Source organism: Lipophrys pholis, assembly GCF_963383615.2.
Source record: "Lipophrys pholis genome assembly, chromosome: 2".
Classification (NCBI taxonomy): Eukaryota; Metazoa; Chordata; class Actinopteri; order Blenniiformes; family Blenniidae; genus Lipophrys; species Lipophrys pholis.
In genome coordinates, this window is record NC_137636.1 from 28,870,345 (window position 1) to 28,897,341 (window position 26,997).

At 43.2% G+C, this 26,997-nt stretch overlaps 1 protein-coding gene across 3 annotated transcripts in view; it reads right to left on the minus strand.

The window, feature by feature from the left end:
• shf (Src homology 2 domain containing F) overlaps positions 1-26,997 on the minus strand; it is a 106,555-nt gene that overhangs the window by 5,635 nt on the left and 73,923 nt on the right. The window contains exons 3-7 of one of the 3 annotated variants that reach the window (XM_080493488.1): positions 26,310-26,528; positions 25,426-25,524; positions 13,986-14,132; positions 5,103-5,277; positions 4,840-4,959 (exon numbers count right to left, since the gene is read on the minus strand). In XM_080493488.1, coding sequence (XP_080349614.1) covers positions 4,840-4,959; positions 5,103-5,277; positions 13,986-14,132; positions 25,426-25,524; positions 26,310-26,528 — 760 coding nt within the window. The remainder of the gene's footprint in view (positions 1-4,839; positions 4,960-5,102; positions 5,278-13,985; positions 14,133-25,425; positions 25,525-26,309; positions 26,529-26,997) is intronic. The other 2 variants (XM_080493486.1, XM_080493487.1) reach the window with 2 other exon arrangements.

Below are 26,997 nucleotides of genomic sequence, written 5' to 3' on the forward strand. Positions count from 1 at the left end.
TTATTGATATTTTCTTCTTCTTCTTATTATCTATTTTTCATAAATCTAGGATATGGCCATATATGTTTAGTATAGTGTCATATAGCTTTGTTTCTTTGTTGAAGAATGGTCTTCTTTGCGAACATGACGACACGGCAAAGCAGCGTTTTAACTTTTGAACTGCGCAGCCTATTTGTTTTCAGAAATACATTTCTGAAAACCGTATTCCTGAAGACCGTATCTGAGCTGGTGCACGGTGCGTCCCTGTTGAGTTTGCGCTCTGGGCAGCTGCCTACTTCGCCTATAGCAAAATCAGCCGCCGCCTATGTTTTTTTTTGTGTCAAATATACTTAATAATCCTTCCAAATCTGTCAAATATACTTTGAAATCCGATCGTTCGAATCAATAATGCTGAAAAAAAGAGTTGCGGACGAAATCACATTTGTTCACAAATAAATGAAAAACTCTGTTTATGGTAACATGTCCCGGTGCACAGCCAACCTGGTGGCGGAACATATTTGTCTAAATGTTTTTGGTTTTTTTACTCTTTAGCATGAGGTAAAAATAGCCAGTATTGGCCTGTGCTCTGCTCACCTATTTCTTGTCAGTGTCACATAAAACACCCCATCCTGAAGACAAGAGTCCTTGGAAGAGGAGTCGAATTACAAACGCAAAGATGTGTTGGGATGTTCTTTGAAAGTTTCTCCATGTGCACTCTGGCATCAAACAGTTTCTTTTGAATGGATTTTCCTCTCTGGCTAACAATCTCTGGGCCCAGCCGGTGGCTGCACGCCGTGCTCGGCTCTCATGAGGTGCAAAACGGGATGACACTGTGCTCTGAAAGACTTGTGAAGGGTTTAATGTGTTTCAAACACCTGAAAGGGTTCCTCTCCACAGAGATAAAAAAAAAAAAAAAAAGAGTGAGAAAAGGAGAGGTGGCGGAGGGGTGGGTGCAGTTGAACCCAAAGAGAGGTTAGGAGGGCAGGACAGACAGAAAATGCTTTCCGTCGGGCTGCAGGACCCTCGAGGCTGGAGGTCTCGGCGACGTCTGTCTTTATCAATAATGCAATACACACACGTGCCACTTCACGGCCTCATGCATTTTTCAGCAACCCCCAACATGGAGGATCTTCACCGTGATTTTCCCGCTCATTTTGGGAGGCAGGGGGGGCAGAGGTGTGTGTGTGTGTGTGTGTGTGTGTGTGTGTGTGTGTGTGTGTGTGTGAGGAGCTTGAACTCGCAGTCACCTCCTGCCTGCAGTGTCCTGGCACCTGTCATTCCTCCAAATCAGCTGCACTGATCGGTTTCTAGATTTGTTTCTGACACACGCCAGACGCCAGACGCGGGACGATGTTCTGTGACACGCCGGAGCTTGCACACGCAAACACACACACATGAAAGCACACGCACACAGGAGCAGAAAGCTTCAGGAGACACTTTCTGTGGAAATGATTTGCCTGAGTTTTGTTTTTGTTAACTTCTGCAGGTTCTTTCTCCTGCCAGCTCCGCAGCAGGCGAAGAGTAAACACAGAGGAATTTTCTACTATGAGTTCAGATATGAATACACACACACACACACACGGTAATCAGACTTCTATTAATGGTAGGAGATCAAGTCTTTTTCAGCTTTAAGGGTGTTGAACAATATTGTGGCACAGTTTCTAGACTGACATAAAAACAAAAAAAACATTTGAAATCTGTCGGCGATTCACAGTGGTTCTTCCTATTGATGGTGCAAACATGTGAACAGATGGCATGGAGGGATCTTTTATGACATTTATCTTGCAACAGAACTTTTAACAACTTCCCCTGCAAAGCCGCGTGCTGGGCTAAATGCACTCATGGGAATGATATGATGGGATTTTTTTTTCAAGGTGGGAATTTATGATTATTTCACAAATGTATAAAGGGGGGAGGGGGCTCTTTTTTTTTTTTACAGTCTAATAAAGATCTACTGCAAGGATCTGTTTCAGTCTGTACTCTATTCATACTTTTATCAAAGCCAAATGGATTGTTTGGAGCTCACCAACGTTTGTACTCCAGACACTAAGAGAGCAATCGCTGAACCTGCCAAGTGTTAACAGTGTTTTCTTAAGGTCCTAACGACACCTTTTAATCCTAATTCTCAGAGGGTTCAAAAAAATAAAAATAAAAATAAAGACTTTGACTCTGCTGCCAGAAACCTAACAGAGGGGAAAAATAGTATTTGTAATGGTTCAAAATCTGCACCACATCATGCAGCACTTCTCACTGAGTCACAAATATGAAACACATTCGCTGCACACAAACAATCTCCCCAGCTTGGCTTTTTGCCTCTTTTCCTTCCCAGCGTGACAAACCGTTATTACAGGCGTCACAGAAACCATCTAACGACTCGCTTCTGGTTTCTGAAAGCCGTGACCTTCGGTGAAGCCCGGTGTCATGAGATCAGAAAATGGTCCATTAGCAAAAACATTTTACCCGCTGCTCTCCCCTGCCATTCGCTTTAACAGTGCAGCCTGTTCTGGGGGGGTCATCTGGGCATGTTTTTGATGGGAGTGTAATGAAACCACAGGTTTAAATGTGATTTAACCTCACAAGTAAAACAAACAAAACTTTTCTTGATATGGCTTTTATTCTTGCCTGGTTGAGCTCAGTCTGAGGGAAATAGTCAGGTCTTCATCACACCGTTGTGTAATCTTGCAATCTGCGCTTTCATTTGGGAAAGTACATTTCCCAGCTTCAGGTAACTCCTCTGTCACTAAGGTGGAGGAGATTGAGAGATTAATTCTCTCTTATTTAAAAAAAAAAAAAACCCAAACCCGTTCACAGGAGAAGAGCAGGTTGGTGCAAACTAGAAGTCGATTTTTGAATCATAGAATTGAGATTTATCCAGCAATATTTTTTAAATCGTGAGATTTTTCATGTTGACCAGCTAATCTCAAAGCAAATAAATATAAATCTTAGCTGGCGTATTTCAGGATTAAAATGGGCATATGATGCTGTTATTCAGTAGCACTTTGCTCCGAAAAGAGCTCTTGCAAGAAACAATTCCAAATGCTCACGCTGCAGCAAAGGAGCTATCATTCACGCGTTAACTCACTACATATTTGTATTTCTGCGGATGCAGTTGAGTGCATCGGGTCAGCAGTTTGAAAGTATTTTCATCAGCCAATGAGAGAGAGAAAAGAAAAAAAGCATCACAAGCAGACAATCAGTCAAGCGAGACAGAAAGCTGAACAGGCCGTCAGCTCCTGCCGCGTGAAGCAAAGTAGGGAAGCAGCAAACAGAGATGGACTTTCCAAGACTCTAGCACGATGAGCTTCATTGTAAGATGCTCATCAAAGTACCTGTGAATCCCGCTGTTGGACCTCAGGAGCAGGTGAAGACATGCGAACACATCTTTTGTCACAAAGGTCCAGAGATACCACAGGTGAGAGGTGAGGTGCAATAACCACCGTGGGTCTGAAAAGCTTTCTCAGGTGTTACAGATTTCCTGTAATGTTTCTGACACTGTTGCCATGGCGCCCGGTCCCGACACCCGGTCGAGAAAATCCTCAAAACAAAACACCACCTAAGCCGCACATTCCCAGTCAAAGGAGGGCATCGCCTCCGTGACGCCTCCATCAAACGTCAGACTCCTCTCAACCAATCAGAGCCTCTTCATTTCAACCCTCCGCTGGGCGCGGCAGGGGTCAGGGGTTGCCGATGAAAAAAGGCGGCAGTAACTCAGTTGTGGGCACATCAGCAAATCAGGAAGCACAACGCTGTGACAGGGGTTACCAAGGTGGGCTGGAGGACGAGGTGGAGAAGGACGGACGGTAGGTGGGAGAAAGAGGTCTGAAGGGTGAAAGTGATTACCATACAGTACAGGAGGAGTCAGCACTGGACGGCGTGAATCTGTTGCAGCCAAGACATTTACCTCCATAGATTATTGTACAAGTCAAACAAAGCCAAGTTAAAATCCTAATTGTAAACGTTAGGATGGCATATGTAGCTATTTTAATATCTCACAACTGCATAGTAGCAGTTTAATGATATAAAAGGTGGATTAAAAACAACAATGACGTGACGGTGAGTCCTTACAACTTACTTATGACTACCGCCTTAATTTAATTTAATTTAATTTAATTGTCGTAGAATTGTCAAACAAATGTGAAACAAGTCAGTCCTTCTGCCCCGTTGTCCAAGAAAACTTTTACTTTCAATAACTGGCAGTCATTCACCGTTAAGGTCCTCGGAGCACTGTAAGGACCTCTATATGGGTGAAAAACACAATTCCTCTGCTTTCTAGTAGTTTATTTTACTTTTTAGTTACATTACCATAAAAGGTCTGGGAGTTAAATTCATGGTAAAGCCTATTAGGGATGTCAGCGTAGGAATATAAGGATTGAAGAAAGAAAGAAGAGGGGTTCAGTATGGAGCGATCGAGCAAACAGAGTAAAAATTCTCCATCAGTGATATATTGAGTTGTAATTTATGAGCTAAAATGCTTAAAGAACAAAAGAATATTGGGGAATTTCTTGACACTGCAGTTAAAAGAGTGATGTATTAGTTATTATTGTGCTCTCAGGAAGGACTGAATTAAGAAGATCATCGACTCTGAACAAGGATGAACAAATCAAAGAAAGAAATCCAGGGCTGGATTTTGGGACATTTTGTGTGGTTTGTATGTTTTACAAGGCGTCGGGTCAGGTGTTTAGTGTATCGGTGTGAACGTGTGTGAACATGTGCTTCTCTATTAGCCTCGTGACCTGCGTAGGGTGGATGCTGCCTTTAGCCGGCTCCGGTGCCTCGGTCGGGGTGAAACTGCTACAGACGATGGACTTTCTTGATGACAAATCAAAGCTAAACTGTTATTACTTTGTGTGTTGGCCTTACTTCAGGGAGAGGGAGTAGTCGTTCTTGCTGGTCTCGCTGTTTCTGACAAGGTAGCTGGCCTCCTTACACAGTCTGAGCAAAGACTCCGCGTCTGTTCGGCTGATGGCTCCGTGGTACCAACTGAAGGAGGGGAGACAGATGGAAGGAGAGTTAAACACACAACACTATAAATCAAATGGCATGAAAAGAAACTGTGCACAAGGACCGAAGGGGTGTGAGGAGAAACTGAAGACGTGACAAACAAATGTCAAAATATGACTCACAACTGGCTCTCCAGGGGCATGGTGGGGTCAATCCGCTCTCCGAGGGACGAGCTGCTGTGCTCCAGTGACGCCATCTTGGTGTTAACCAGGCAGCTGCTCGAGTGCCGCTGCAGCGGCCGAGTCTTTCCATCCTTGGTGGGCGACATCCGCGACTTCTCCACACCGTCAAACTGAACTGTAACGAAGGAGAAAAACACAAGTTTGCAAGGACAGACTTGATTTATTTTCCTATTTACAGCTCTCATAATAACACTGTATGTCCTTGTAAGTGTACTTCAGCTCAACGTCAAGGTAAGGTCACCTGAAGAATCTACTGTGCTTAATAGGAAGTAGATTTGTAAAGGTCACAGTACAAATTGGTGTCACATAAATCTGCTCAACTAGATCGGAGGAACGCTGTGGCGACTTTTCGGTTGTGCTTTTTCACACACACACACACACACACACACACACACACACACACACACACACACACACACACACACACACACACACACACACACACACACACACACACACACACACACACACACACACACACACACACACACACACACACACATCCCATCCAATGCACATCCATGCACACAGCGGAATACATATATACATATAGTATACTGTATAAAGCCACCTTCACTGTGCATACATTTCTGGAAGGGAAATGACACACACACACACACACACACACACACACACACACACACACACACACACACGCACACGCACACGCACACGCACACGCACACGCACGAATCCCACATGGTAGTTTGGCAAGTTAAACATTAAACTGACTTTTCAAACTCTCACGGTCAACTGTGGAAACGACAAGCTGATTTGGCAACCACACAAGGAAGTGTTTGATGGTATGCGGGGGCTCAGAACACGGCTGGTGGAGGTCATGGGCGTCTTTGCAGCCAATCGGCACACAGAAAGGACATTTATTTACCAACACTAATGTGGGACAAACAGAGTGGATAACATTCATGAGGGCAAATGAAAGTGAATTTAAACTTCTGGTGAAGGGGGTTGAAGGCCGTGAGTAATGAAAGGACGGGAGCAGAGGTGGGAGACGTGGTGGTCATCTGTGCGTATGTGTTTTTTTTTTGTTTTTTTTCCTCAGTCATCCATCACTATAATTGATGTCAAAACACCCCTAGCTTTGGAAAAAGTGTTTAGAGGCACTGACATGCTTCCCAAGCAATAACAGAAGGGTGGCGTCCTACATCAACCCTGTGACAAGCTTTCACTGGAGGTTGTTGGCTGCTTTCAGGCTTGATATCAACACATCCAGACTGAGCCTGATGGCAGGGGTTAATGCAGCATGAACCTCACCATCACTGGACAACGTCCACATCTTTGCCGCTCCGTAATGGCGGGTTTAGAACCGAGTGTTTAATTACCCAAGCTGAACATGCCCAAGCATTATACAGACAGACAGGCACTGTGATCTCGACAACACATCGATGGAGACGGATCTAACGTCAGTCTAGACTTTGCATTCCAGTCAGAGGATTGCATTACACTTTACAGTTTGTGAGCTCGCCAAGTGCTCCTGTATCATGCTGAGCTGATGGGCTGACAGTTTAAATCAATCAATTTAGGCTACAAAGAGACACCCCCAAGTCAACAGATTTCCGTCAGCTCGAGGAAACAACTAAGAGGGTCCGATGACGCCTACAGACAGCAAAATGCCACAAGCTGGACTTTGCGTTCAACAAGTTTTGTTGGAGGCAAACTCCATAATGACAATCCTTTTTTTAGACTATGAGAAAATGGATATATTCAAACACAAAATGCTGTCAGCATGAGTCAGCCATTTGCATGATTATTATTGTAAACAGTAAAACAAAGCAAATGGATTCCTTGCAATTAATATATGTATAACCCGAACCATAAAAACCAAAGAGGGAGAAGAAAGAACGTGAACCTGGCTTGCGATAAGAAGCCTCCTTTGGGATTTTATGCAGCTTTCTCATTGGTGAGTTAATAGACAGATGTTCTATTATCAGTATGGGACCTTAATCCACAAATGATAGCCCTGTGACAACCTAGTTCAACAAGCCTGATCATTGCTTGAATCTGTCTCGCAGTGCAATGTAATACTGAATATTTGCATCAATACCACAAGTATCAAAAGTGTTTCTTTTGTGTTTAATCCAGGGTAACCCAAGATTGTGTATAACACTGTCTTCAATGAGAAAACATAGACAACAGACAACAGACAACATTTTCAAGTTACTTCTTTCCAGAATCACACCTACTTGTCATCTCCTACTCACTGAAGTCCAAAAGCAAACTGAAGCCTATCACAGCTGATTCAGCAAATAAAGCAAACAGTCTTACGTCATACCTCATCTTGCATTACACCGAATGAAAGATGAGGTATGATGGAGGTCAATTACATCAGTGTTGTATTTCTTTCTGAAATAAAAGAGCTGCGTCCTTCCCCCTCGACCCCTGTAGTAGGACACAGATTGTTGTTACAGCTCTGACCAGCAGGGGCTCCCCTTCACCTCCACACTCTCCTCTGGGTTGAACCTGGTGGCCTTGAGATCACTGATGCGTTTCCCCAAACATAAACTCAATGAAATGATTATTCCAAATGACTCTGATCGTTATCTTGGCCTCTGCTCTCCTGCTTGTTAGAGAGCGACATCTGAGCCTCCAAGCGACAGCCAAATTGTGCTCTTGCGTGACAGCTGGCCAAACTGTGGGTCTAACCTCAGACCTGTGAAAGAGGATGAGCTGCAGCTTGGCCGAGCCGTCGGCAGGTCAGCCGACGCTCCCGTGCTTCACGAGAGTCCATGTGAACGACATTATTAGTTCCCTGCTCTTTCATACAGACCATTTGTACGACACTGACTGCTGGGAATACAATGCGAGCCTGCCGAACATACAGTAAATGTGTAAAGGGTGAGGAATAGCGTTTCCATGGAAACTGACCACAGGGACACAGGAGATGCGTGTTTGCCCCACTCAGCTGCTGTCAACGCTGACAGATCACAACACGACGATGCAGCCAATTCCTCTCCCCGCTCGGCTCTCAATTTCTCCCTTCCTGTTTGCATATGTCCGGCCCTTCCTCTGCTTCTCCCCTCTTCACCTTCTCCTTTGATCTTCCCATCTCATACACTCGAGGGGCCCCCGTCTCACTGACTCTCACCGTCTCCTTCACTGGGCTCTCCTGCTTGTCAGGTAGCGAAAAAAGACGGCGGAAAATTAACTGTGTAGGAAATCTCTCCAGGAGAAAAGAGGCAGCGAAAGTAACAGCCTTGATTTGATATCTCCAATATGTCTGGTAGGACTAATGTGATGATTGTGGTTCTCAGAACTAACAAAATGTCAAAACTCCAAATATGAATTCTACTTTCAACACCCTATGTATTTTTTTTCTCCAGTTATAGAATCATTTTAACTTCAAATGCTGAAACGTGTGGAAGTGCTTTAAGGATGAATGTCGGCAGCGAGGGCAGGAATCTCATATCTTTGTTTGTTGGGGGATGTTCAGAATCAGAAAGACTGATTATGTTTTAATCTAACAGCTTTTGTTATCCTATAGCTGTATCAAGCTATGTATTTTGGGTGGAAAATAATATCTTTTCTGTCCAGGACCCATGAATTCCGCCAATGGTTGCCCCGTTTTTTAACCCTCACACACTCAATACGTGTATTTTATTTGAAGCTCGCTCAGCGACCTGTCTGATCTCGGCTCTTCACATTTCCTCCATTCTCCTGTTTCCCACATGAATTCTTCCTCTTGCTCAGATCCGACAATCAGTGCTTTATTTGACCTTGATTAAATGACCCCCCCACCCACCACCACCACTACCACCACCACGAAAGGCTTGAGTGGCTATTCTCTGCGGATCTCACCCCGTCAACCTTTCCTGTCAGAGCTCAGATTGCTGCTCCACAGGCAGAGTGCATAGTTCTTCAAGAAGAGTATTACCCCTGTAGAAGGAGTCTCCAAAACTAAACGGAAAGCGATCGTCTTATTTGCTTGAGTGCCAATGGACTCGTGTTCATCTTGTTCACCAGTCGTCTCAAAAGCGCCGGTTTCAAACTGTTGCATTATTATGTTTTAAGGCTGAATAGCAGTGTTGGCGACAAACCAATTCCCCTCTTTCATTCTGCGGGAGCGCCGAGCACCGAGACACGGCCGACAGGAGATTGACGAGAGGATTGGCCTGCTGGAGAACAAAAAGCCCTGAAAGGCAGCTTAAGAGGGACGCAAGGGTGAAAACGTGCACACGCGCACATGTGACTGCACATAAACACAACAAGGCACGTACGGAAATCATCACGGGGCATCTGTGTGTGTTATCAGGATTGTTGCTTGTAAAGCACGGCAAATGGAATCTGTGTATCAGATTGAACTGTCAGTCGGATGGTGACTGATGGCTGAAAGACCTGTCCCCTTCAGACACATAGTTTCCCTTGCAGAGAGATCGAGAAAAAAATAAATAAAGAAATGCAAGGCAAACACCCCGAGGTGGAAGGGGGGGGGGGGATGCTGCATGAGAGAGTGAGCTGATTGGGGAGGACAAAGATAAACATAAATGTCAAAAGGACATTTCCATGATTGCACTGCAACCAATCCTCAAGATAAAACTCCAAGTGGAGCGAAGCAAAGCTCAGACCCACAGTGTGGGAAACTGACCTTTCAAGTCTACATGTGGCCGCCCTACACCCAAATCTACCTCACACACCAAATTATTATGTGTAATCAGTGGTGTAGTGGTTCGCACTCTCGACTCATAGCGAGAATGTCACTGGTTTGAGTTTGGTATGGATGCATCTTCTCCTTGCAATTGTATGGGTTTTTCTCCGGATCCACTGGTTTCCTCCCTCAGTCCAAAAACACAGTATTTTAAGAGTAATTGGTAGGTGGGAATGTGTGGGATTGTCTGTCTCGCTGTGTTTGCACTGTGATGGACTGGTGACCCCTCCAGAGTGTATCCTGCCAGCTGAGATCGGCTCCAGCGACCAGAACCCTGAAGTGGATGAGGCAGGATAAAAGATGGATGGATCATAATAATAGTTAGACCACAAGCCAAACAAGTCCAACCGTGGGTATTAAGTACAAGGTGTTTCATCTGATGCTGAATTTATTTGTGTTTCTCATCTGAATATGCTATTTTCTTGACTTGACATTTTCCTTATCTTTGTAAAAACAATGAAATTATGTGCAAAGGAAATACTGTCCAAATGGAAAAGCACTGTGTAGACGCATGCAGGTTAACATAAACTCACTTCTATTTTTCTTTCCGTAGCCATAAGTTCCACAGTTCTCCTAAACGCCTCACATGTATTGGTGGATACAACAATACGCAAAGGGTACCAAAAAGCCTTGCACTGTCTACTATTTTCCTGGGCTCTCTCAACGTCACACATGCAGAATTAAACACAGCTGTTGAGAAAAAGTCCATCAATACATCATGTACTGTATGTCAGTGAGCACATCAACTGACAGACGGTCCCTAAATGCCTCACATGCAGTGTTGGATGCCAAAATTTACAGAGGAATTCTAAAAGCCTGAAATGTATTGATCAACACTGTTATTTAACGATGCTTCTCGAAAGCCATTTAGAGCCTGAACCACTTACAGATACTCTCCAAACACATCACATTTCTTGGTAGAGGCTCCTGTTTACTGCTGTTCTAGAAATACCTGCATGGGTACAAGCCACGATGTGTCCTTACTGCTTCACTTACTTGATGGTTCTCTGTTTACCTGTATATTTCCGTTCCCGTAATGCCTTGAGTGTATCAGTAGACGCAAAGAGTAACAGATTTTTCCTAAATGCCTCATATTAATCGATGGAGACAATTTACAGATTTTCTGTGAACACCACACACGCTACAATTTATGGAAATTTGGGAATATTTACTGGTAGGAGAGGGCAGAGCAGCTGCTCATCGGGAAACTTATTTATTTAGACTTCAGATTTATGTAATTTACATTGAATTAACTGCCACTTTAACTGGTAGGTTCAGTGAATTCACCTGCAATAATACAGAATCTTCCGAAAATTGCTCCTGCTGAGTAGAAATGTCCAACATATTACAAAATAATTCCTCAAGAGCAGAGAGAGAAGGTCTGACAGTGGTGATCTGATACCAGATAAAAGGATAACGCTATAAATAGCCACAGGGTTGAAATGCAAAGTGGGAAAAACACTGGGAAAAAAAGCAGAAACACTCATCAGTTAGGACAACCTGGCTCCTCCTCGACACACACGCCGGCACAAATTTCTCTAATTAAGCTGGCTAATTAATTCTCATTCACCGATGATACTCCTATCAAAAAGGGATGACTAGTCTGAGGGGCGAAGGCTGTCACTGAGCGCCACTTTGCGCGCTGGAAATTAAGTATTCCCGCTCGTATATATGAAATGATTACAGGGTAGACTTCTTATTAAGATTCTGTACAAACTCAAAGTAGCAATCGGTCTAACCTGAAACAGCACACACACGCAGACTGGCGAAATTAATGATATGCACCAGGAGCTCAAACAATAATTTCTTCAATGGCTTTTAAATAATATACGTTTTGAACTTTTTTTTGCTGAATCCTAAAATCTAATCTCAAGAAATGTACCCATGGAGGATTATGTTCCAATGTTTTATAAGGATTTGAGAATGAAACTAATTGGGTTTTCAAAGACAAAAGGACTGACCTTCCAAAGTGTCAGCATGTGAATAGATTGAAAATTAAATCTGGGTATATTTTAATGACTTTGTTTTTCTTTGAGAAGTCTTCTCATATTAGTGCAGTGAGAAGGTAAGAGAAGGGCTTGAACGTGTGGATAATGAATTTGTGTCAAAAAACAAAGGCTGAAGGCTCTTTATTATACTACGACAAAAGTGGCCGCCATTAATATGCAGATGTAATATCTGCTCTGCCAATTTGCATTTAGGTTTAGATAATGAGGTTTAACTAATGAGGAAGTTTTCCCTCAATAATAGATATGTTGCCCCCCCCCCCATAGTAAACGGCTGAACAAAGCACAACAGCTTTAATAAACACTGTGGCTCAGTAAGTCTGGAGTGTGTAAGTAATCCTGTGAAAAACGCCTTGGTGTGTGACTCAGTGTGTGTGCTGAGGTCAGGAGAGTGCATTGTATCTGTATTCACAAGGGTCGTTGAGGCCGTCGTCAGCCCCCCCCCCCCATGCCTCCTCCCATGTCTGCCACATGGACCTTTGACCCCGACGATGTAGAATGGGGCCATGCTGCCTGAGACAGCGAGAGGATCACTTTACAGCTGGACGCCAATCTTAAATCCGCTCGCATCTCGAAGGGAACCAGAACCTTTCCCATGGATTTATGGACATAAATCAACGCCTTGCCCTGTCCTCGCCTAGAGCACACAGTGGTGTCCTCTTACACGGCCTCACTCCCACTCTGCCAGGGGAAATCCCATTCCTGGAATTAGTTCTGCCGCATGTCCTTTTTCCCCGGGTAATTATAAAAGTCTGGGTGTGAGCGGGTGCAAAGGGAAAGCAACTTAAGAGCCTTTTGCTCATCTGTTGCGTACACTTCCGGCGGTAAATATGGAAACAAGTCGGGAGATGAAATCGCCTTAAATCAGAGAGATTTTCTAATTCTCACAAGCTACTCGTCGAGAACAGCAGGCCAGGGGGACATCTGGGACGGTTATGAGCATGTTGACAAGAGGAAATGGGGGTCATAGCGAATGGCAATTACGCATGCAGAAGGCAGTTCAGCACAATTAAAACTAATGAGCCTTCAGCCCAAAACCTGCACAAGAGTTAGTGATTTTCTGCCACATGTAATCCAGATGGAAAAGTGCAGTCATTACTGAGCTAATACCTACAGTCATATTATTCAGTGCTACTTCAGGATGTGAACACTTTCAGGATGTCATCACTGGCTGGAACACATCATACAAACATGATCATACCATGCCCTCTCCAAATGCCACGTTTTTTTCAAAACTGATGAGCTCAGCTTGTTTGGACATTTTGTTTCTCTCCTACAAGTTCAAAACAACCTTAAAATGACTGAAAAGGTGCAGATATGCAAAAAGGGCCTGTGTGTGTGTGTGTGTGTGTGTGTGTGTGTGTGTGTGTGTGTGTGTCATGCTTAACATCTCCTGCACATATCCAGGCACCAAGTGAAAACTGCTTGCACGTTGCCTCCTGTGAAAATCAAGATAAATGACACATGAAGAGGAATTAATGGTATAATTTATGTGTATTTGGCTGATGCCACTTTTGTGTCTTGTGTGGTGGAGGTGATTCACTGTAGCATCTAATCTGCCAAAGATTTGGCAAGTTTGGAAAGTTTCTTAGTTTCAAAGCTTCAACCGTTGCCATTGTTGTCTTGAACATTTTATCCAATCCAATCCAATCCAATGTATTTATAAAGCACTATTAAAAACAACTCAGTTGACCAAAGTGCTGTACAACAATATAAAAATACAATTATAAATACAACAATACAGTGGCAGCACAGAATACACTTTGAGCAGTAAAAGTCAACTTCAACACTGGTTAAAAGCCAAAGAGAACATGCGTGTTTATATTTTATATATATAACTGGATTATAATTAGCAGACTAAAAGCTAAATATCACCAGTGGCTAGGATCAATCATTATTGTTTTCCTTTGAATGTTTTTTAACTACAATCATGACACATTGTACCTTCAATGGGCGATAGTGAAGGTTAAATCAATGGGAAATCTCACTTCATAACAAATAGATGGAAGGATGGATGGACAGACAAATAAATGCGTGGATGAATAAATGAATGGGTGGACGGACAAATGGCTGGATGGACAAACAGAGGGTGGGCGGAGTGAGGTGGTGGGGCAATGGATGGGGAAGATGCTGGACAATGTGAACACCAACACCCACCCTGGTGGTGCTGGTCACAGCTCGTCTGTCCGGGCGAGGCCTGAGCTGTCTGTGAAGGAGACTCCAGCTCCTCCACCGGGGGAGGGCTGGTGGTGAGCTGGCCGACGGGAGGGGGCCAGGGTAGGTCCTTGATCACTTTAATCTCTACTGCAAGTGCCACCGCAGGAGAAGATGGAGGGGAGGAGAGGGAGAGCAATGAGAGGCATAAATGGACAAACGACAAAAGGAGTGAGGAAGGAGAAGTAATGAGAGGAGGGAAGAGGAGAAGCAGGGAAAAGAGTAAGTGAGAGATTCTGCAGATAAGAGCACAGGACTCCAGTCTTGTGATAAAAAAAGAGGTGGCAGACTCAGCAGCTGTGGATTAGAAAAGGAGGGAAAGAACAGGACTGAAAAAGAAGTGAAGTTAGCTCTAAAAGTAGGGCTGGATTTGTGCACGGCTTCCACTTTAGATCAAGTTTCAAGCTGAAAATAGAGACACCGGTGATGGCCTGGAAATAACAGAAGACAACTGAAAGGCTTTGGATTCGATATGATGATTGGATAGTGAACTCTAATTCAGCAAAATGCATTTTATCCTCAATTTGTTGGGCAATCTTCATCCCCACTCAACATATCCAGTGTCCTAGTTCACACCCACTCTGAGTAGCTCCTGCCTGCCTAAAGTCAACGCACTGAAAAAACAGCAGGTTAAACTTTATTATCCAGATTTAATATATTGCAGAGTGTCATCTTTGACACTTTCAGTGTGATTATACAAAGCAGTGCTTTAGAAAAAAAAAGAAGAAGCTGCATTTCTACCAACATATAAAACTGCCTCAAGTCAAAACGGAGTTGGTGACTGATGCGGTCCATCGAAATACAGTTTAATGGTATTCCGAGTGACTCAGGGCTCCATTTTATGATGAACAATGTAGATAATATCTGTCACTAAAACGTACCCAAGCATCATCCATCCAGGCGGTGTACACTACAGGGGTTTTACCTCTTAAATAAAGTACGTTCTATGTCCGGCCGGGATATTAAAGGCAAAGTTGAAACATCCTGCAGCAGCGCATTTGATTCCAACACGGGACGATTTGTTAAATTGCTGAGGACGCCGAACAAATGAAAGGAGGAGCGGAATGTTTCATCTTCATCCAAGAGGAGGGCAGCGCTTGAAGCCAGGACAGATAAATAAATATAGTCCAGCAATAAGCCGTAGTTTGTTCCTCTGACGGTTGTGTGATGTATGGCTTTTTTATTTATTTTTTCTACATGGATCTCTAAAGCATGTCCACCAGCAATGAAACTCAGAAGGCTAATAAGATCAGCTTAATGTCACTGTCCATGGTGCTGGAGACGCTATCCATCCCGAGTGAATATAGTGTAAAAGAAAGAAAAATCAACGTGCTTTTACTGGCCCGGGCTGATCAATTAAACTACTGGTGCATTTAAACAAAACAAAAAAAACAAAAAAAAAAACAGAAGCATCTGAAGCAAGTGGCAGGTCATCATTTTAGCTTCAACAAGACGGACAAGAACAAATCAGTCAAGTTGCCAAAAAAACAACAACAACTCATCTCCTTAATACAAACCAGCATCATTCAGGGAATACAGCAGGAGAGAAATTCTGTTTAACATTAGTATGAAACTCCCTCAGTGGCAGCCTTTGCTTTCATTCATCAAAATGCTCTGAAAATGATTAATGTGACAGCTGTACCACACATCATCTGCGGCATCAGTCACGAGAGGGAGACGCTGGTTGTTCGTGACTCAGTAGGATGTGGTTAACGGGGTTAATAATGGTTCGTATAAATAATACATGGATTAGGGAGCTTTCTTTTAAAGTGTGATATTCAAGATATGTGTTGAATGGTCACTGTAGTCTTTCTCCTCGGTCTGACTTTCTGATGTCTGGTGCAATCTCATGCCAACTTGTGTCCTGTTGCACATGGTCCTGCATGGTTTAGAGGTCTCACTCCTTCAACACACATGGATCTAAAGATAATTTCATCACCAAGCTCTTAAGAAAGACTAATAAGGAGTTGTTCATTGCAGCTGTAGGGGCTCGACAGGACCAGGATTGGACATCCCAGGATAAAAAGCCACAAAGAATGACAACATTTTGTATTTTTAAGTTTTGTTTTCATTAAGAAATCTAGTAGGAATTCCTGCAGCAGGACGCCTAGAAGTCTTAGTGATGTCGTCCAATCCGCTCTGCATAACCTAAGCAGAAAATTCTCCTTTAAAAATAGGATTTATAATAGGACTTATTGCACCAAGTCCATTATCAATAGTGGGAATCTGTATATGACTTTCAGTTAGAGACTGAACTAATAAGTCAGTTTGTAACATTAAGTGCTTTGTGAAGGGCTTTAATTATTTTGTCAATGTTGGAGTGGAGTTAGAGTAACACCCCTCATTTACAAAGAGTCGACTGCTTCTGCCGCCCAAGATGAAAAGAGTGCGGCTGAATCCATAACCGCCACTGTCTGCTTCCACCCGCAGGCTGGATCATAGTGGGAGGATGAACATTATGTTATGGACTTGTCTATCTTCCACCCGGTGAGAAATGGAAGCACGATGGCTGTACAGGACACGCTAATGAGCAGCAATATCTGCGAGCTAGATGAAGGGGGGGGGGGGGGGGGGGGACCAAGAGAATATTCAATCCCACCGGCAATTAAAATATCTGGGCCCAGGGTGTGGAGGGGCTGATCCAGGGGAAGGTGGCTGGAAGGAGCTGTCCATCCTGAAGGGAGAGATGTAGTGGACTGGAGACAGAAGGTCAAAAACTCTGGGAGATAATCTTAACTTCCCCTGCTTTGGGTTGAAGTAGGAGACTCTCTTCCTATGAGATTTAATGCTCATTTCACATTGCAGATTAGCGTGTAATTGTTTGGGGAGCAGAAGGCTGCCTGCACTCTCGCAGCCTCGCTGTGGGGACGAGGCGATGACTTGGCCGAGCGCGGCTCCGACTCGCCCGGTTGCACCGCTGAATAATAGCATTTAGCACGGTGAAAATTAAGGAAAGCTGATTCAATAGTCAAGTGTTGTACTTTTTTTCCCCCTTTTCTTTTGAAGCTTTGGGTACCTCATCGTATAATATATGTTAACAAATCAGCAGTCCAAATGCCTAAAGTAAAATAAATGAGCGTACCTCGACACAACGTAGGGAATTCACATCACAGCAGTTGCATGTACACACTCCAGATGATTTACACACTAAGCTGAAGGCTTTCAGGGATGTGCTCGCAGAATACCAAGTCCAAGTGTTCATGGACAGATTGGAAACAGTAACCGATGTAGCTCTGTGGGTGGGACATGCAGTCAATGCATAGCGTGTTTTGAACACAGCACAAACAATATAATACCTAATGTGACTCTAACTCAAATAAATTGGCTGAATAATGTGTTTGTTTTCGTCAGTAATTCAGTTGATTGTTTCCTAATTGTAAAACTTTACTCGTGCTCGAAGCACAACATAAATTGTTGCCGTCTGAATCTGTAACAAACAAAAATTTTAAGTTGTATTATTCTCTTCATCTGCCGCAGCGTTTGTGTTTTGCCCTAAATGAAAAGTAACAGAAATAATGTGGATGATTTTCTGAGGGAGAGTATGAAATACATCCAATCTTGTGTGCCATCTAATGTGATTGAGTAGGGATCAATATGTCATCCCTCATCTGCATAATCCTCAATCCATATTAGTACACAGCCTCTGGTGTTGACACAGGAATGGAAGCCATTACCGATGCAGGATCGACAAAACACCTGTCGCTCAAGTTAACCAAACACAAGAAGCCATGGCTAGAATTTGAATAGGAAACTCAATCACACAGTGACGTCGTGCCTTTTCTCCTCATGCGTCCTCAAACATGGAACATTTCAATAATGTCACATTTATAGATAATAGTACCAGCATACAATACAAGCACATAATAAAAGAAAGACACAGACTATTCTTTGCATCAGTTAAACAATGTTATTTCAAGAAAATATCATAAAGTTAAAAAAATATATAAAATTCACCAAATTCTATTATATTAAACAACTTTAAAATTCTTTAATACGACTAAAACTGTCACAGGCTTTCTTCAAAATACTTTTACAATCCTCTCATCTCATCCGAATCATCTCATAGTGATGTGGTTTGTCGTGAATCTAAAATTGATTAATTTTGAATAAACAATGAAAAAGCTGTAAGTGACCACAGATGGTTAGTTGCCTAACAAGTGTTGAAGGTTTTAACAGGTTGTGAAATAAAAGGAAATTTATTTGAAGCACATTTGAATTTGGAATCAATTGTAAAGACTCTTTTTTAAGAGTCAAATTAAATTTTTGTGACTCATACAAAGATATTAAAGTTACACACCCCTGTGACTCACAACTCCAGCTTGTGGTACAAACTGGTATTACAGGACAGGGCAGGCTAATGTTACTTTCAAAATGATTGGAACTAAAAATATAGAGGTTATATCTTTAATGTTGCAGTTTCTCAAAAACATAAAAAAAACAGAACACCTGAACAATACATTTCTTACAACTTAACATATTTCCGCTCTATTCATCCAGAAGCAGATCTATTTTAAAGCCAGTTATTTGTTTACCCAGGCTTTTCATTAGCCCATGGCACTTCATCACTGTAAAACAGTGCGGCACCATAAATCACCAGCTTTGCTTGTTTCCACCGCCGCCATTTAATTTAGTTCTGCTTAATTTGGTCGGCTAATTGCATGCATATTCAAAACAAGCTGGAAGATCGTGATGTTTATGCCACACATTACGAGCGCAAGAGCTCGCAACACAAAACCCGCCTGTTCTGGGGATGCGTTTGTTGCATCGACACTCACATCATTACAGATAACAACTGTGTAATGCTCTGGGGGAGCTGAAATGCCACCTCATAATTCTCCCCAGACTGCATCCGTCACATTATGCGGTCCAGATATTTTTCAGGGGAAACGATGTGCAAACTACAAACACAGTAGAGGAAAAAAGAAGGTGTCGTGGAGAACGGCGGATGGGGATGAGATGATAGAGAGGCCTTTCTCCTCGTCTGCGCCGAAAAAGAGTGGAGATGGGTTACTGGCGACTTGGAGCTTCCATGAGGGGCCTGCGAGCTTCGTTTCTGCACTTTGTGAACAAGGTTTCCAACAGTGTTGCTGTGTGTGTGTGTGTGTGTGTGTGTGTGTGTGCGTGTGTGTGTGTGTGTGTGTGTGTGTGTGTGTGTGTGTGTGTGTGTGTGTGTGTGTGTGTGTGTGTGTGTGGCCAATGTGTGTGAGTGAAGATAAGACATGCGGCAGCGCTCGGTGGGAAACGGCAGGACGCATTCGAGGCTCATGAAAGAGGTGCTGTCAGAAAGGTTATCAGCGGGGCGGCGCAGCAGAGGCCAGGACGACGAGGCCGAGCCGCCGAGTGACGGACAGCGGGACGGGAGGGAGGGAAACGGATCAGCCAAGCAGAGAAAACACAGAAGCAGAACAGCTGGCCTTTAACTCTGGTGCAAGTAACCAAATCAATTATTTATTTTAGGACATTAGACTTGAGTCTCAGATTTCTGGATCGTTAAGTCCGTGAAGATTCATTAAAAAACCATAAACCCGAAGGGCTTAAGCAGCAAGCGGCAACACGGTGTCTGATCTCCTGGTGTTAAACTCGCGGCGCCCCCGCTGGCCCGGAGCCAAGTGTAAGGAGCCACGAGCAGGTAACAATGGACAGGGAGATTAGGTGACGATGACTCCCAATCCCAATCCTGCTGCGGCGAGGCTCAGATTCCCGACGGCGTCGCGCCTGTGAGCGACTGAGCCAAAACATACACGCTGATGGACGTCTTCTCTTGTTCTGCCATGACGGATATTTACAAACGGTCAAATTTTCATGTGTCTTCCTCACTCTTCACCACCAGACTCATCCATCACCAGCAGGCGGAAGGGCGAAGGGGCGGGGGTCGTTGTGGTGAGTCTGTGCTCGGTTTAGTGAGTGAGGTGGTGTGCGGTGTTGTGGGGGGGTGTGTGTGTCGGGGATGAGTGATTAACCAAACCGCAACAACACAGCCTTCCAACACCCTAACAAGGCTGGGAATTTACATTCCATTGCATACCTGTCAGGAGATAGTCCAACAGTGAATAATAACAGCGGAGCAAGTGTTGTGAAGAGGCGAGCATGCAGGCAGGGAGAGGGACAGACGGGGAAGGGGCTGCAGCAAGGAGGATTACTCTACTCTCCTTCCCCCCGATCATTAATGAAGACAAATAGTCCGTTCTACAGATTACATTAGGCGGTTATACAGTGGTGGGAGGGCAGCGTAGGCAGCACTTGGTACTGATTTAATCCTGCTTTCTTTTCTTTCTTTTAAATCCACTTTATTCAGGTTGAGTATCTATTTTCATTATCTTACTTTGGTAGATACTCTCATTTCCCGCATAATTGTTGGAATATAAACTGTTCTATCGCATGCTGGAAAGTGCTTCTATATTCTGCATGAGGACGAACATCATTAATCATTAATATTGCACGGACGTAAAGGGTTTCAGCCACTATGGCAACATAACTGAAGAAAAACGGTCTACGAGCCTAAAGCTATGTGAAGCTTAAAGATTTGCTTATGAGATTAGTAATTTCCCCACAGAAGCTGTTGAGTGATGACTGGGATTGAAACGTGGTGACATTTCAGTTAATCACTGGCATCTGCCGCAACCAAGCAGTCAAACAAGTTGGAGACAAACATCCAGCTCAAAAACCAGATTCCCAGTAAGGCTCGGCCAGTAACTGTATACAAGTCAAAACTCGAAGGCTGCGATTTGAAGAATATGTAAGCCCCCCTCCCCCGCCCGCCGCCGCGCCACCATGCAAATAAAGGCACGTCTTTCATCACTGAGTGACAGAGTCTTTTAATCATTGGAGGGAAGGAATATTGCTAAACAATCATCTAACTCCAGCTCCAGCCACATGCGGATCTTCCCACCGGCAATAACCGAGCAGTTTAGCGCCGTGACTGATGAAGGATTGTGCAGGGCCGATCAGATGGGCAAGTTAATTCCAAAGAGACACAATATGGAAAAGCTGCTCTGCAAAACGCATCGTGGAGTCGAGAAGAGGAAAGATAATTAACCTATTTGCACCAGCATTCCAAAAAAAAACAACCCACCAGCGGACTTGAACCTTGGCCGTGTTTAGGATGATCTAGATTATTTTTTCATCCACGTAGCAACCAATATTGTAATAATTGCAAATAGAGGAAATTTTTTTGTCATTTTGAATATAACACAGGCAATTATACAATATCTTGCTAATAGCATAAAGAAATATCTAAATAATTATTTCTCAAAATGTTACATTGTGGGCTGATTATTAAAGATGTATTGAAAATATATTTTAAAACTGTAATAACTGTAGTCAATAATGTAAACTACAGAAATAGGACCTCATTTCTTGTAAATAACATTTAATGTTTTCCACTTTTTTGCAGCTTGTTTATAAAAAACAGGCGCAGTCAATGTCATAGTGGCCATATTCGTTCAATGAGGATATGTACTATGCACCACTTTTTCGCAAAGATGGAACTGAAATGGTATTATACAAGTGTGAACTCATTATTTTGTTGGCTTGATTACATTTAAAATAGCCCAAATTATTACACCAGACTCGTCGTCTGGCTGAGTGATCCGTGTCCTGTTTCTGGGGAAATCGGTGATGAAAGACGAACTGAAAGATGATTCAGATGAAACCCGAGCTTTCACCTGAAGGTAGGTGAAAAGGTAGAACGTGTGTATCAGTCTTACTGAGTCTGGTATAGACAGTGGCCCAGAAGGGCCAACAGCACAACACCACAGCAAAAAGCCACAACACAACAAGAAAAAGTCATAAACGTAATATTATGACAATTTCAACAACAGTGATACACATAAAGACATTAATCACAATCACCATGCAGCAGCGTTTTACTTACACTCCATTAAACTCTCCGTATTGAAAATAGTCGTCTGCTTCAACTGTGGAATTTTGTTGTTGTGGCTTTTTTGCGATTGTGTTGTGCTGTTGGCCCTTCTGGGCCACCGTCGGTATGAGGAGACGACGCTGTTTCCTCACAGTTTGTTGACAAAAGTAAGGATATTCACATTGAGAAAATAAAGACATGGTAGGTGTGATTTTACATTTCTAGATTCACATTTTGTTGTGTACATTTTCAGTTTGGACAATTTTAGTGTCAAAACTTTTCTTTGATAATAAAAAAAAAAAAAAAAAAAGACAGACATGGGGAAAGATTATTATATCTACCGTAACCCGGACCCACAACAACTTGAGCAATACGTCTGCGAGAACCTCTAAATTACAGTAAGACCAAAAAGCTTTATGACGGCAGTCCGAAATTTCATTAACTCCAAGTAACCCTGCCTTCAAGACAAATCAATATCGCCTCCTGGAGACCGCAGAACTGCTCCATTAATGTGAGTGAATGGGAACTGTGGGACGAAGCTCAGTAAGCTTTAGACAGAGCCTGGAGGGACGATCGGTGGGAGAACTGGCTCCCAAGTGGACTTATGAAGCGAAGTGGTGGGTTAATTTCTTGACGTCGGAGATAAGCTGGTTGCAAAGATCAGAGACCTGGGAAGCTCAAACGTTGAAAGGTGGGAAACTTTGTTTCTAAGCCCCTTGATGTGTGGATTCGGGGGCCGGTTTACACAGACACCTGTGAAGGCAACAGCCATGTGTTGACAGGGCTTGTCCCAGACACGTCTTTCACACACACCCCCCCCCCCCCCCCTCCCCCTTTCTGTCTTTCAAACAGTGGGGGATAACTCCCGCCTGAATCGAACACGCCGCAGAGCGACGACGTGCCATAAATCAAAAGGAAGTTTCTCGACTGCAGCTTTCTTTCTATGAAAGACGTCTAAAGGACTCATCTCCTCGGTTCCCCGCCAACACTTTGACATCCAGTGGAAATTAAATTAATCATCATCAAAAGAGGGATGTTGTCTGTAAAGGGGAACGTGTTAGTAAACAGCGCCCTAAACAAACTCTTCCGAGTGCAGCTTGACAGAAAAATAATGAGGGAGAGAAGGAAAGTGATTAAGAATGCAGCGCGACTTATTTAACTAATCAGAGGCAGAACAGCAGGCCTCTCACCATAGAGAGTAAACAGGACAGAACATTTCACAAAACATGAAAAGAACGATGGGGGAACCCCCCCCCCCCCCCCAAAAAAAAACTAAACCAGATATACGTAATACTTTAAATAGATACACACAGTTTTACTAGTGGCTGCCTGAACCTCAATGCACTCCTTTTCAAATCACAGTGGGATTTCTTCCAAAGCCAAATAAATCCTGCCGAGTGTCTCCTGCCCGCTAAAAACCTTCAGCCAAAAATCTTTCAGTGGACTGAGATCATTTCCTCGTGTTCGCATCTGTTTCGAGAAGCGATACTATCTTTAAGTACTGACGGTCGGTACAGAGTGGTACTCTCATTACCTGCAGGTATGCACTAAATACTCCCTGGAGGCTCGTTTTCTCCTTCCACAAATGAGATTGGTGAGCTGGCGACCACAGCGAGGAGACTTTACACACACTTAAACACGCTACATGTTACTGTGTCGTGCTGCTCTGTCGTTCTCATGGCGACTGAGAGACTTGAGATCAGATCACAACTAGACTTTCGTTGTCTTATTTCTGCTGATAGTTGATAGGAATGTTTGCATCTGTCCAGCTTGACATCTGTACTTTAGACTTTATTCATTTTCTCAGTTGATTAACTATCTGCATACAGAGCAAAACTGTGGTACTTTTTGTTTTTTATGAGAGCTACCCAATGTCAAGATGTGATATTATTCACCATTAATAGAAACACTTTCTCACTTCTTCTCTGTTAGACAATTTATTTCCTTAAAATATTTGATTGTGTATTTTTTTTTTGGTGTGTTTTTGCACTTTGAGTATGCATGCCCAGTGCACAGAGACAGTATTTATCACAACTCAGTCAGTTATTTGCAGTATGTATATTATACATTGTGATAACTATAAATTTAGGACGTATCGTGGAGCCCTAAGTTTGGCTTCTACTTTCCTTTCACTATGAGAAAAATAATCCAACCTCCGGAAAATTAACGTTTTAGTCTTGTTGACGTCTGCAAATGTGTGCCTCAATACCCCATCTTATGGTGATCAGTGGTATTACAGCAAAGAAAGGGCTTGTTTAGTTGGATTGCTTGCAAAGGTTTGGAGATATTCGTGGAGCACATTAAAAAAAGACACTTTAAATGCATTGCTGATTCTGAAAACAAACAAAAAAAACAACTTTATATTTGGAATGTAATATGCTGGAAATGAGATTATTGTTCCTCCCTTTTTACCAAATTGATTTATAACCTTAATGGTGCCCACTGAAATCTCTGGTGTATTTTTTTCTTTGGACAAAAAGAAAATATCTATTTTTACATAAGGAGGAAGGATTTCTGGTGCTTCATTGATATTCAGCAGTGAAATACACAATATTAGTTATTTATGTTTTCCTCATCCCCTAAAATATGTGAAAATAATAATGTTCTTGCAGTATATTTTCTCATTTTGTTTCCCTGTGTGAGATCTGATTTCCAATCCTATGAACCTCGGTCTAAAAAGCAAATCACAAGCAACTTATTGTTCCAACTGTACGCTGCAGCGAGCCTTGAGGCGATGGATAATCTTAATGTGGTCACCCCCCCCCCCCCCCCCCCCTTCATTCAGCTGTAATTAGAAAAGAAGCGGCTCATTCGCTGATGAGTTAGTCCCCTTGATCTTATCAAGTGGAAGAGGCTTTCACACTCAAGACTTTATGAATCTTTAACAATATAATGATCTGCTAAACCTATTATGGTTCAAATGCTGGCGATGGCTTTTCATTTTACCAGCTTTGCTTAAAGATGCACAAGTGTGAAGTGAATATGCACAAGAGGCAAGAGACCCCAGTATGTGTCAGTGTTTATCCAACTGTACTGTTTTAATTATTGCCTTTCAACTGGATTGAATGTCACTCACTTCACCTCTTCTTCTGAGGACCAAGAGTAAAGTGTGAGTACTAATTACACAGGCTGCGCTCATACGTCCTGTTTAAAGGCTGATCTGAAATATGTTGACTAGACTTTTGTCTTCTTTTGGAGCTGACGTCCAGCACCGAGAAAAGCAAGTAGCAGAACAGTGAAATCATTCCAATTAAGGATGATATCCAGAGCATTTTTTTTTAATGGGTGACAGTAGATCAGAATTTTATAATAGATGACATTTAGAACTTGGATAGTTCCACATCCTTAAACCAAAAATACACATTATATTAATATTTACCAGCTCTTTCAGATTTATTTGCAAAGGAGCTTTGGGAAGAAGAAAGAACCTCCCAAAGTGCAAGGTTCAGACATCACTGTCAAAGCGAGAAGAAGAGTACAAAAAGACAGAGAGACACTCCCCAACCCCGTCTCCAATGGTACCTGTGAGAGATTTAGAAGTGGAGTCCTTTCTTCTTTGGGGACCTGATCCAGTGCCACTTACCGAGCCCTCGTAGCTAATGCAGTCATAACATAGCAGAGCTGTTCAAGGATGAAACAAAAAAAAAATATATATATATATATATATAAAGAGATAAAGGGGCGATGAAAAATAGAGTCAAGGTTTGCTGATTCACGTTCAGTTAAAAGAATTGGTGTTTACCCCCCCCCCCCCCCCCCCCCAGCAAGTTTTATAAATTTTGGGAGCACATTTAAATTCCAAAGCCACAGTCTTTCCAGGAACAGCCCTGTTTGATGTTATGGCTGTGTTAGCCATGCTCAAGCTCTTAAACCACAGTGACTACCTGCACCTACATGCACCTGCACAACCAGTCATGCCCCCTTCCCCAGAGAAGCAGAGGTATCAACTAAAGTTTAAACAGGCAGCAGATGGATCAGAGCTGCAAAGAGTAACCTGGACACCTGGAGAACCAAAGGAGCGGGTGCATTAAACAGAAAGAGAGAGGGGAAAGGAAAAAAAGAAAAAAAGAAGAAGAAGTTTGAGGCAGCAGCAGCAGCAGAACCCTCACAACTTGACAAGAGGCCATAATCAAACTGGTTAGAGCTGGAAAAACAGACCATTGCGTTAGTGAAGCCAAAGAAAAAAACAGGTTGAGCTTTAACTGTGATAGGATGAAGCAACCCTCAGATGGATAGAGATCTGGCTGAACTGGTTTGGAGCAGTCAAAAGCAGAATTCACCGACATGAAGACTAACAAGCAGGCAGAGCTGAAAGACTTTGCAATTTATATGAAGCATCTTTAAAAATTACACATGTATGCATGTTTTTCCCTCGGTGAGTCTTAATGTTCTGTGCAGAACGTTACCTGCAAAAGCTTTGGAAATCCTCTCCTTCTTCCACTCCCAGGGCTGGTCGTACTCCTCGGGCGGTCGCTCGTCGTCCTGCGGCAGCCGGCTTTCTCTGGGGCAGCGCAACCGCTCGGGGTCCGAGTCCCCGCCGTTCTCGGCGGGCTCGTACGGCGTGTCGTAGAGGGGCAGCTGCCTCACAGAACCTTCCTTCTGGCTTCGCCCGCTGGACCTGATCTCTGGAAGAAAAAAAAAAAGAGAGAGAAAATAGGCTGATTGTTATTGCTAGGTCTGGGGCATAAAACTTTATAGATGAAAGCTATGACGTTTTGCCTGTAGGTGCAGCACAAAACACAAAAGCAACACAATTTATAATACAAGATATAGAAATAACATCATATTTAGACTTTAAACTGTGTCCGCATTTGTTATGCTTGTTTCAGCTGATGAAGTCACATTTAAAAACTCAAAGGCTCAAGTTCACATCATCGGTGTGTTTGTTCTGTGTTGGAATAAGATGAGGACAGGCTGGGCTTCACCAAAAGAAAAAGGAGCGGTGCTAAGAGAGAATGAGGCATCCTCAGTAAGAATCCAGCCTCCATGCAACATCCCGGCCCGAAGCGTCCGGTGGAGGAAGTGATGAAGCCAGAAGACGCCTGCAGACGGTTCAGACGCCGTGGTACCAGCTACAGACTGTCAACAGCAGAT